Raw genomic sequence first — 12,886 nt, forward strand, 5'->3', positions numbered from 1 at the left:
GCACAGCTTGCCTGGTCTGCCCCAAGAGGCTTTGCAATCTGGCCTCCTTACATGGAAATGTATTTCCAAATCTGGGAAGAGAATCCAAAATCAGACTTACAAAGTGGGCCTAAAAGTCCTTAAGAAAGCCAGAGCACAGTGTTCTGACAGGCTGTTAAAAAAAAAAAAAAAAAAAAAACCTGTATGTGAGATGCAAAATCAAGGTGATAAAGCTGGGCTACCTCATTCTCACTTTTTTTTTAGGGGAGGTGTGTTGTCTACAATGCAGCTTGCTACTTTTTGAAGGCAAAGCTACTGAAATGACAGCCGTATTCACGCAAGCATACAGCTAGCATTTGCTTGAACAGAATAGTTATCAGCCATCTTTTATAGAAGTGAATTAAAAAAAAAAAAAAAGGAGAAGAAGGAGGAAAGGTCTTGAATTATTCCTTTTGCTTTCTTTAGTGCCAAAACCAGTTACGGAGGAAGTCTGGCCATTGCTGGGCTCTGGGACATAGGCTGGCTGTTTCAACAGCTTCATGACTGAGGCATCTGGCAGAGAAAGCAGATCGTATCATGTGGCGAATCCTTTCTCCCCTTAAAGAGCCCTTGTTTGTGTGTAGAAATAGACAATTAATTACTTTAACAGTCTCTTATCTAACTGTCCCCCAGATCAGATGGTTTCTGCTTCACCTTTTATCTCCTCCGACCCTGCTGGAGATCCCTGTCCCATCCTGGTGCAGGGATGCATTTGTTACTAAAAAGACCCTCAGATTTTATCACAGCAAGAAAAACTAAGGTCTGGGGCCTGTGCTATAAGGCATTTTGCTGAGAATTCTTCATTTCTTAGAGATTTATTCTACAACACAGATGAGGTGGTATTAGCAGCAGCTAACTTATGGGCTTACCATGTGCCAAGCATGGTTCTAAGAGCTTTTCAACGTATTGTTTTCAAGGCAGCTGGGTGGCACAAATGGTTAAGTGCTTGACTACTAGCCAAAAGGTTAGTGGTTCAAACCCATGCGATGGCACCTCAGAAGACAGGTCTGGCCGCTTTGGAAAGATCACAGCCCTGAAAACCCCGTAGGGTTGCAATGAGTACGAATCGACTCCACGGCAATTCACAACAACCTCATCTTTAGACCCTTAGAAGGTAGGTCCCACGCACATTTGTACCATAGCAAGGAGGGAACTGAAACACTGAGAGGTTAAGTAACTCGACCAAGATCACAAAGCAAAGTGGCAGTGGCCCAGGAAGTCTAGGCCTATATTTCTCTACAATTACAGCGACAACTCAACATATACAATGCAATTTCATCACCACAACAACTGACTCAGGTATGACGTACTACTATTACCCAACTCCCTACCTGACTGGTAATTTCTCTAAGAGTCAGCCTAGGGTCACAAAGCTAGGGAGTGAAACAGCCACGGTCTGAGCCCAAGTAAGACTGCAAATCAGAGGACAGCCACAAGCTACAAGGCCAGCAAGCACAGGGCAAGCTGGAAAGCTCATAAATGCTTGCGCCACATGGTAGTTATTTTTCAGTCACCCTATGATCTGTCTTGATTTTCAACCTGAAACAGGTAGTGTGCACTTCCCTGCAGGGGAGCTTCTGCCGAATGAGCGTAGTCTCAACCCCAGTGTACACAGGACAAATGGCTCAACCCAATTTCACAGAAATAAACGGACAAGGAAAGGGGGCATAATAATACTTCAAATCTCAATGGAGCTGCTGGAGAGCAGCGTATACAGGTGCAGTGGACCAGAGGGGGTGCTAGGGATTAACAGGGCATTTTATATCTGGATTAGCAGCCCCCAGCCAACAGGTTCAGTCAGAAATAGCAGGCTCTAATCTCAACAGGGCGGCCTCATTTATGAAAAGGACAGCTGGAGCCCACAGGAGAGGAACTGCATCGCCAGCCTACTTCTAAACCATTTCTGTTTACAAGGAACCATAAGTAAAAAAGTCAGTCTGCTAGCTCCACCACTGCCTTCTTCCCTTTAGTTCGCTCCCTTCCTTGCTAAGACTAGAATGTGGCCTCAGAAGGCAATGAGGGCTGAACCCGCTGAGACGCCAAGAGCTTCTTCCCAGGCTGAAATAGAGACTGGTCAAAAATAGCGCAGCTGGAGCTTGGAGGGGAAAGGCACTCGGGAAGCTTAACACCATCTTCATTAACCAGGAAGTTTCAGAGATTCAGGACTGCATTTGATGAAATTTTCTAAAGTATCTAGGGTTGTACTGTTGTCTTTCCATAACCACCCCCCCCCCCCCAAAAAAAAACTGTGCTTCCACTCAAGGCCCTAGAACTTGTTCTGCAATGTCAGCTTCTCTCACTGGACCTTCTCCTCATGATTCAGGGCCAAGAAGTGCCTCAGGGGCAGAAGGACATGAATCTGGCCCAATCCTGGGGCTGGAGATGGTGTAAGGAGGATAAAGGGGGCTGCACAGCCTGCCTGCCTCAGGGCAGACGTGGAGGGGGCGCCTTTCCCAGCTCAATCCACTGGGTTTTTTTTTTTTTTTTTTTTGGTCCCTCAGTTCTGTCCAAAAAACTTCCATTTATTTTGGCTTGCTCAAAGGAACATTTACATTTTCCAAGACACAAAATGTTAAAAAGAAAAAAAAGGCCATTTCGCAGTACATTATTATTATTATTAAAAAAAAAAAAAATCAAATTAGGCTTCAGCAAATACTGAAAAACAAACCAAAGGAATAATTTTGGGATTTGGTTTTTGTTTTGGCCATATGTATTTATTTACTGAATAGCTAATATTAGCACACTGTAAACATTTCAAACCATTTCGAAAGAGAATACAAGGCATATACACACCATTTCCAAAAAGAGTACAAGAAGGAGACAGTGAAAAACAAAGCTTCCCTGCACTTCAGTCCCCTGGTTTGCCTCCAAGGGGCAGCCCCTGTGGCCAGCTGCTCAGCACAGACCCAGCTTTTACATTTCTACAACGGCTGCATATTACAGGCTGTTCCATACCACAGCTCGTCCCTCAGTAATACATCTTGGAGATCCCCGTTACTCTTTTAACCAGCTGCACATTAGTCCTTTAGTACAAATGAACCAGGAATTATTTAACCAATCTGCAATTGGTAGGCATTTTGGTTGTTTCCAAATACAAACCGCTGCAATAGTCAAAGCTAGGCAGGAGGTTATGACTTTGGTTGGCTTTGTTTCTTAAAGAGGAGAAAGTCACCAGTAGCGGGTAGGTACACAGGTTAGGGTCAGGGCCACTTAATCAGTAACTGTTAGTGCTTTAGTTACTTAATAACACATACTATATGATTATGTTGTCAAGACTTAATCACCTACAGTTACTATGCCAGAGAGCTGGATAAAGTTATTTTAGCATCATGATATAGGACAATAATACAAATAACAGTAATAATACAATAATATCAATAGTAACAGGGTCTAACGTTCACTCCGTGCCAGGCTCTCTGCTAAGTACTTTACATACAGTAATAACTCACTGAATTACATGCCAAGCCTTCCAGGAAGGTGCTCAGTCATCATTCTCACCTTCAAAGAGCCTGAGGCACAGTCACAGAGCAGCAGACCTAGACTCATTTGACCCCAATCTACCCTCTGCAATTAGTTGATCTTCAGCATGTCACTTAACCTTGCTGTACCTTAGCTTCTTTTTCCCCAAAAATATAAATAATACAGGTACCAACTTCACTGGGTGTTGGCAGATGCAGCGGAAATAATTAAACCTAAGAGCTATCCAGATACGTAGTAAATGCTTAATATGTGGCAGTAACTAACTGCCAAAAAACAATGCTTGAAGACTGTATGTCTTCATCATTTCACTCTTAAACACACCACCATCACTCACACACACACACACACACAGCTGAGATATAGGAGAGTGATCTTAGGGCACACCTAAGGCTCCCTCACTTACCGCCTTCAGGAGCATTTTGGGTTAATGCCCTTGGAAAGCACACAGCACCCACATCAAGTGCTCACAGGCCAGGCAGCAGTAACCTGATCCATTTTTAAAGAACAACATATAAATAGCCCCTCTTATTTTTTTTATTCATAGAGAGGAGCTTCTCTGTCCAGGACCCCTCACTGGAGGCACTTCTGGAGGACTTTCCTTAGAGCCGTGGCCAGTGACAATGGTCTGGGCAGTGGTGATGGTGTGGCCAGTGACAATGGTGTGACCACCAACAATGGTGTGGGCAGTAACAATGGCATGGGCAGTGACACAACAGTGTGGCTTTGGAAGCAGCTGCACAAGTGCCCTCGTGTGTTCCAGGGGCCCCCCAAGGGCTCACTTTCTCTCTCCAACCAGCCATGATGTTCTGTGGTTCAGGGGCCTCCAAAATAAAACCACTGCTAAACCGCCACGCAGCCGCTCTGCCAGCCCGTGGTTCCCTCTCGCTAAGGCTTCCAGGCCTTGGGAGAACTGACAGCTCCTAGTTCTCTTGAGCCTAGATAATTTAGAAGTGATTGTATGTCAGCTATTATTTTTTTCTTTTTTCCATATCCTTCTCCACCTCCCCACTTCCCTCTCCTGACACATCTTTCTGCCTCCACAGCTTAACAGAATTCCCTTAGGGCAAGATCTCTGTCAGTGAGAAGTTCCCAGCTATGGGCATCGGTGAGTTCACCCATTTATCCCACAGGACAGGGTGTGACACAGAGAACGGAGGTGGTCACAGTGCAAGAGTTTCAAGTATCTGCTTCTTCATAATGCACCCAACTTAGGGGCTGGGAGGTTCTACACGTGGCAGAAGAGACAGGAAATCACATGAAATGACCCCTTGGCACGTAACAGGCCCTGCGCATTTACGTGTATCATCTCCAGCTAATAGCTGTAACAATCCCTATAACGTATTATTATGCTCCTGTTACAAGAGAGGAAACAGAAAGACAGAGGAGCTAAGTAACTCATCCAGGGACACAGACCCAGTAAGGGGCAGAACCAGGACTCAAACCCAGGTCCGTCTGCCACCAAAACATGTGTTTTTCATACTCCACCACACTGCATCTGTAAGATGGAATCTCTGCCCTTAAATCCCTACACTCAGGAAGGTAGTGCTGCCACAGACAGCACGGACCAGGAGCTACACTAAGGGGTTCGGACCACTGCCACTTCCTGGCTGTCCTATCCTTCCACTGTCTGAAAAAGGCAAGAGTGACAATAATGAGTTTGGTGTTTAGTGCGATGGCTAGCTGACTGTAAACCTTCAAGAGGGCATTAGCAGGAGCAAAGAGAACTTGCACACAAAACAGGAAGAGCACCACGTGGGACTAAGTGCATGATAACCAAACTGAAACCAATCCACTGCTGTCGAGTTGGTTCCAGCTCATAGTGACCCTATAGGACAGAGTAGAATTGCCCCACAGAGTTTCCAAGGGCTACCTGGTGGATATGAACTGCTATGCCACCAGGGCTTAAACACAACAGCAGTTCAGAGGAGGGAGAACAGCCATGTTGTGAGCCAGAGGGGTGGCCAGATGTGAAGGATGGTGTAGATTTAAAGAGATAATACTCTGTACTAGACAGAGAAGTGTGGGGTAGAAAGAGTGACCCAAGGTTTTCTCGGTCTCTTGTTCATCTATAGCTGAATGGTAGGATAAGATGAGGGCCGTGGGGTGTAAGGGAGTGCAGCCTCAGGTTACAGACAGGTTTGAGTTCAACCACTTGACACTGCATGAGTTTAGTTAACCTCTCTAGGCTTCAGGTTCCTCCTCTGTGAAGTGGGACTACTGACTATCTGTATCAGAGAGCTGGTGCGGGGATTAAATGAGGTCATACCTGCAAAAGGATGGACAGAGTGCTGCTATGATTACTACAGCTGTTATTATGCACACACACAAATTTTTAATGCTCACAACCAGCATCCCCAAGGACAGGTAGAAATCAGATGCTCTCAGTTCTATTATCTGTATGGAGCATAAACTCTAAAAAGCACCAAGCAGAAGAGAACTAAAGGCTGAAGGCCGACGGAGCCAAGCAAAATGAAAGTTAAAAGTCTGTCCGGTGGAAGGAGGGAGTTTGATACAAATCATTAAAAATACGAACCAGAGCATCTACTACGCCTCCACAGCAGCTTGGTCGTTCATTCTCAGCTGAGAAGGCTTCAATGACAGGCCCTAAAGGGTCCCGGCCCTGGCAGCATCCCCCACCCCTTAGTCAGTCGAGGCACCCGGCCCTGTTCCTGGGCATTCCTTGAGGAATCCTCCATCCACAGCATTCACACCTGCTTAATCGTCACCTTCCTGACCACGCTGGCTCAGGTATCGCCCCTCCAAAGTTACAAACAAAGGAAGGAAAAGGTCCTGGCATTACCCTGCTCAATTTCCCCCCAACACTTACCAGCCTAGCTGGTTTCCTTGTTCTGTGCCTGCCTTGCCCCATCCCAATGTAAGCTCTGAGAGGAGACATTTGTCTTCAGGGATGGACAGGTGAGGAGCTGCATACCAGTTTAAGGGGCTGCTGAAAAACTCAGCAGCTAAGATAAGGAATTTACGAATGCAGTGTTTTTTGGGTTTTTTTAATTAAAATCCAGGATGAACAAAATGACACAATTTTAAATAAAGACAGGATTGGCCATGGTGCCATGCTCAGCCATACTGGAGCCTGAGGCAAAAGAAAGAGTCAGTTAATACTCAAGTCTTTCTTTAAATTTTTGTTATTTTGCTCATTTTTTTTTTTTTTTTTTTTTGCATTCATCTTGATTTTTTAAACATTGCCTTAAAATATGTGTCTTAAATTTTGCAACTGAGGCCAGTATCTCACTCGCCTCCCTGGCCTTGGCCCTACTTGTTCACGGTACCCCCAATACCTACTACAGTGCCTGGCACAGAGTAGGCACTCAAATAAATGTTAAACAGGAGCTTGAGTGATGCCAGAAGAAATACCCCAAGTTTCATTTTGTCCAATTCTAAAGGAAACCACTACGCTTTAAGATTTAACACAGAGAAGTGAGATATTCTAACCACAAGCACTAAAGACAGCCTGGAGTGGGGAAACACTGAATTATGAACCTGACCGCCTCCTTGATGGACGGAGTTTGTCCTCCTGGGTGATTCTTTTCAGACCTCCTTCCCCCACAACTGCCCTGTTGACCCTTTGGGACAAAGTATTTGCAAGGCCACTTCCAACTCTGAGGTTCTTTACATTGAAACAAAGAAGAAAAGATTTGGGCTTGATTTAAAGGATACTACAAAAGGCAGCAAGGAGTAATGCCCAGCTGTTCAGAGGTAGGAGGGTAAAGGTCAGCCTCTATTGTCCAATCTTGCACACCTTTGTTTCCTGGGGAACAAGAGGGGTGGGCTACCATCATATGCCACTGCTAAGTAGGCTGCTCCATTTCCCTAGGAACTGGGAAAAGTACCTGCCCAGGTGTATGAACCGAATCAGTCCCACAGGGAGAAGCTTCTCCTATACACCCACCACGAAGCAAGGATGTCCAGTAACTCTACACCAACTGGGCTGTACATGTTCTTCACTGCCCGCCTCAGAAGAGCGGGCTACAGCAAAAGGGTAGGGGAAGGACGTGGTAAGATCTGTTACTAACAGCCCATACGCAGTGTTCCTTCCAGCATGTTTACACTGCTGCTCCAGGGGAGTGCACAACACTGCAATATAAGCAGCTTTTCCTAAAGAGCTCTCCACATTCCCATACCCCAGAGGTTTGGGGGAAGCACTCACACTTCCTGTAGATTCGGCAAGTCCTCAAAATCAGCAGGGTCAACCTCAGAAAGTTTGTTGTAACTCAGGTTTCTGGTAAAAGGAGAGAGAAAAAATTCAATCAACACTTGGCATTTTACCCAAGTTTCAAGAATCTTCCCTGCCCCCCTCCCCACAAAACCAAGCCCTCTCCTCCCTCAGAACCGTCCCTGCCTCGTGTTATTTTAAGTAATCTTACTGATGTGAGATTTACAGATGTATCTCCTGCTTACTTACATCCATAAACAAGTCACTCAAAGCAATACTGTGAAAATCTCACGTCACCTTAAGTTGGCTAAACCAAAATGGACTTCAATCCATACCATTTCAACACTTTGAACTTGTAAAGAAATTCTAAGACAAGCCAGTGCTCTACCTACATTAGTATGTCCTAGTCTGAACTCTCTGCACCGTATCAAGTCCAAGGCTATCCTTAATGGCATCTTCTTAATGTTTTACTAAAGCATCAAATTCAGGCCGGATTCAGAAGAGGACATGGAATGAGAATATCACTGCTCATGTCACATGGATCTTGGCTGAAAGCAGAGAATACCAGAAAGGTGTTTACCTGTGTTGTATTGACTATGCAAAGGCATTCAACTGTGTGGATCCTAATAAAGTATGGATAACACTGTGAAGAATGGGAATTCCAGAACACTTAATTACGCACATGAGAAAGGCATACACAGACCCAGATGCAGTGGTTAGACAAAACAAAGGGATACTGTGTGGTTTCAAGTCAAAAAAGGTGTGTGTCAGGGTTATATCCTTTCCCCATATTTACTCAGTCTCTATGGGATCAAATAATCCCAGAAGTTTGACTATATGAAGAAGAACATGGCATCAGAATTAGAGGAAGACTTATTAACAACCTTCAATATGCAGACGACATAACCTTGCTTGCCAAAAATCAACGCCCATGAAAAGCAGTCACAAAATAAAATGAGGTATTACATTGGGCAAATCTGCTGCAAAATACCTCTTTAAAGTATTAAAAAGCAAAAATGTCAATTTGAGGACTGAGGTGCACGTGACCCAAGACATGATAATTTTAAATTGCTTCATATTCATGTCAAAGCTAGACCATGAATAAGAAAGGTCAAAGAAAAACTGATGCGTTTGAATTACGGTCTTGGTGAAGAATACTGAATATATATATATATACACCATGGACTGCCAGAACAACAAACACATCTGCTTGGAACCAGCACAGCCAGAATGCTCCTTAGAAGCGAGGATGGGGAGACTTCATTTCGCTTATTTTAGACATGTTATCAGGAGGGACCAGTCCCTGGAGACGGAAGGAGGACATCATGCTTAGTAAAGTAGAGGGTCAGTGGAAAAAAAAAAAGGACCCTCAATGAGATGGACTGACACAGTGGCTCCAACAACGGGCTCAAACACAGCAACAATTGTGAGGATGGCGCAGGACCGGGCAGTGTTCCTGTTGTACATGGTGGTCGTTATGAGTCGGAACCCAACAACGAAGCCTCAGATAACATCAAGCAGTAGCAAAGTGTCTAAACCAGCGGTGCTCAGCCAGGGATGATTTTGCTCCCCAGGGGACATTTGGTAATGTCTAGAGACATTTTTTGGTTGTCACAACTGTGGCAGGGACAGAGGGAGGGTGCGTTAATGGCATCCAGTGGGTAGAAGCCAAGGATGCTACAAAACATCCTACAATGCACAGGATAGCCTCCGCCACAAAGAATTATCCAGCCCTAAATGTCTCTGCCAGGCGCTCCTTGGAAACTCTATGGGGCAGTTCTACCCCGTCCTATAGGGTCACTATGAGTCGGAATCGACTCGAGGGCACTGGATTAAATGTCAACAGTGGCATTTAGAGGTTGGGAAACCCCAGTTTAAACAAGACCTGAGACTAAAAATTGCTTATATGTACAGTCAAAATTCACACGATTGTTTAGAAAGTGAACATGAGAAGGTCCTGAATCGCAAGCGTATTTATGAACACTGTATTCCTACCATCCATGAATTAAATATTTGGAACCATGATCACACAGAAGAGAGGAGCCAGTCACTGGAAATTCTCACTGGTACTCACAGGTGTGAGCAGCCGTCTAAGGTGACAGCATCTGTCTGCACGTGAACAGCATTCTCACTGGTACTCGCAGGTGTGAGCAGCCTTCTAAGGTGACACCATCTGTCTACACGTGAACAGCATTCTCAAGACAACGCATTTGTCTCTCTCCTTTCTCACTCGACTATACCCTTAGAGGCAGACTAGAAGCAAACGGGGCAATGTCTGCACAGCTGAGTTTCAACCCAGACCAGCTGACTTGAGTCTCAAGAACAGAATCCACAAGAATTTGATCCAAATGGGCCTCAATTTCTTATTTTGCACAGCATCCTGCTCCTTGCCACCAAAGCAGACCCAGCCCTGTGTTTGCCGAAGAGGTTAACATTTTTCATCTCAGCTATTAATTCCATTGCACATAACTGCCAATTAACAGTACTACTAATCAGGAGTTTAAAGTCTGTCTCTAAAAGGGCACCATTGTCACGTAAGTGGCAACCATCTATTAAACTTACTCCAGAGACATTTAAATCAATACTAGCCGAGGGCTGATAGCCATTTCACTGTGAACTCAGGGACATTCATCCACCTAAATGAAAATCAAGTTGCACTGGAAACAAATGATACCTCTGCATTTGTGGCACAGCCTGGATTAAAAGCAATTTGTCCAGAGATTATATTACTATAAAGAGTGAAGGTGGTAATTTTTTAAGCCACAGACTGAAGTCAAGTGTGAGCTTGTCTGTGCTTGGGGTATTTATTAATGTGTCTAGAAATCAACAAGCTAGGCCTGGTAAAGAAAATCCACAGGTTGCTAGTTGGACTGAAATTTTCTTCCTCTGTTTTAGCACATTATCATACATTAAAAAGGGGGGGGGGGAGAAATATCACTTCCTGTGTCTAAACACACTGAGTTTACAATGATTGTAACTTCTATATTATCACAGGCAGCAGGATTTTTGAGTTGGAGGAAACATTAGAGAAAGACTCTCAGAAACCAGAAAGCAAGAGCCCATAGGAGCAAGCAAGTCATATGGATTGTGACCATACCAGGTGTGGAACGTGGGCACCACAATGGTGCCCGTCCACCCGCCCACCTGCCCAAAGGGGCACGTGTTCCTCGCCTCCAGAAACAAGGGCCAGTGTAGACCACTCTTCTCCTTTTTCAAGTGAAGCTCACCATCTGGATTCTTATGTGAAATATTTTCAATTCTTTAAAAAAAAAAAAAAAAAAAGTAACCCTGAATGGGCTGAACAAAACATATCTGCAGGCCACATTTGGCCTGAGGACTGGCAGCTTTCAGTCTCTGATCTCAGCCACCTACTCCTGAGGCAATTAAGGTTCAAAGTGAAGGGCTTGTTTCTGGCTCATACGTGTGCCCAGCGCTGGAGCTGGGCATCAGTGGAATCTGGGTTTCAGGCAATTAACTGGCGGCTCCATTTTTCACTATCTGGAACAAAATCACCTCCCTCATTTCCCATTCCACCAGCATCCATATTCCTCAGCAACTTGGTAGTAGAATGAAATCATTTTAAATCACCACACCATTTGGTCAGTCTTTCCTTTAAAGGTCAAGCAAAATGTATTTAAATTTCAAAAAGTGTTGTACAAATTCTTCTTTTTAGATAAGTCTACTTGAGAAAAAGTCCCTGGTGGCGCAAATGATTAATGTGCTTTTCTGCTAACTGAAAGGCTATAAGTTCAAGTCCACCCAAGGTTCATCGGCCACGGAAAACCTTACTGAGCACAGTTCTACTCCACGAGTTGGAGTCAACTGGACAGCAACTGGGACTTGAGAAAGGGTCTTCCGTAGCAGTATCAGAACAATACTGGGAGTTCAACAAATACCACAGAAAATAAAGATACTTTTGAACGGAAACTTAAGTTTCCACTTAGTCAGGCTGAACACATTGACTTTTCTACTTCTAATGAATCAGAAAAGCAATGTATAAACAAATGAAGGTCAGCAGACTGTCAATAAAGTATAATTTCCCCCTCAGAGTACCTACTAGCAATACAAAGAAAAGACAGGGGCTGAAGTTCAGGTCCCTTAGAACAATTTCTACTTCTGGTTACAGAACTGCCCTTACTTTTAAATATGAGAAGGTCCCATGACCTGAGACAGGCTGCTGAACCTCAATGACGTTTATCAGGAAATGGGGAAAATTATTTACTATATTCTCTATATATTTACCGTATTTATATAACACATAGTGAATATCTACATTTACTCTATATTATTAATAAAACCCAAAATAAAATCCTAAAAGACACTTTCTTACCTGCCCATTTCAGGAAAACAAACTCCCAGCATCATTTAACAAAGGTTTTCACCCTTTGACGGCTATGCTTACTGACAATACTGATATCTCAACGACTAAGTTCTTTCCAAGAGCTCTGCAGAAGTGTAAATTCTCCTCTCAGATCCCAAGGACCAGCAATGGGTTAATCAGTGAAAAAGGCTTCATGAGGCCTTTCTGTCAGGGGGCAGCTGACACACACACACAAGTCGAAAGCATCTCACTTATTTCTACAAACATGACCGCCCCTCACCAGGCCCAACATCTGAATTTCTCTTCAGTTGAAGGTTTCAGATTCTCCTGTCAAAACAATTTATCTGTCAGCAGGGCAGATGCTGTCAAAAGCATTTCTGCATCTCTCAGTAGCAAAGAGGGGAGGAAAGAAACCTCAGGGAATTTAGTTACTGCCAACTGCGGCTTTCATTAAACATTTTGTCAGCCATTGTCATAACACAAATTTTTCCTGTTCTTGCACAAAGGGTGCGCAGATCAGGGAACAATTGAGCCCTGCCATAGACAGGCTTTCAGCTAATCTGCTGAAAGATAACTGTGCGGCCCACGGTTTGCAGAACACACAACAGGCACCTCTGTAGAGAACAGCTCAAGTTTTATTCCGGCATGTTTGAAAAGCAAACTGCGTAACAGCACAAGAGTCTGCTCGCGGAGCATTCTTCCTGACGAGACCCCCTACCCTGACCCTATGGGTTTAGAAGAGCTAAGTCTTTAAGATAGTTGAGAAATCCTCACCACTGTCTAAAGCTGTGCTGCCCAATACGGTAGCTTGCTACTGGCCATGTGGCTACTTACATTTAAATTAAAATTAAATAAAACTAAGAATCCAGTCCCTCAGCTGTGGGGACCATGGTCTC

General features: G+C 44.3%; 1 protein-coding gene across 1 annotated transcript in view; it reads right to left on the reverse strand.

Annotated features, from left to right (window-relative positions):
• Positions 1-12,886, reverse strand: part of LRIG1 (leucine rich repeats and immunoglobulin like domains 1) — a 121,319-nt gene that overhangs the window by 66,921 nt on the left and 41,512 nt on the right. The window contains exon 2 of the mRNA XM_049863221.1: positions 7,664-7,735. Coding sequence (XP_049719178.1) covers positions 7,664-7,735 — 72 coding nt within the window. The remainder of the gene's footprint in view (positions 1-7,663; positions 7,736-12,886) is intronic.

This window comes from Elephas maximus, chromosome 20 (genome assembly GCF_024166365.1).
Source record: "Elephas maximus indicus isolate mEleMax1 chromosome 20, mEleMax1 primary haplotype, whole genome shotgun sequence".
Classification (NCBI taxonomy): Eukaryota; Metazoa; Chordata; class Mammalia; order Proboscidea; family Elephantidae; genus Elephas; species Elephas maximus.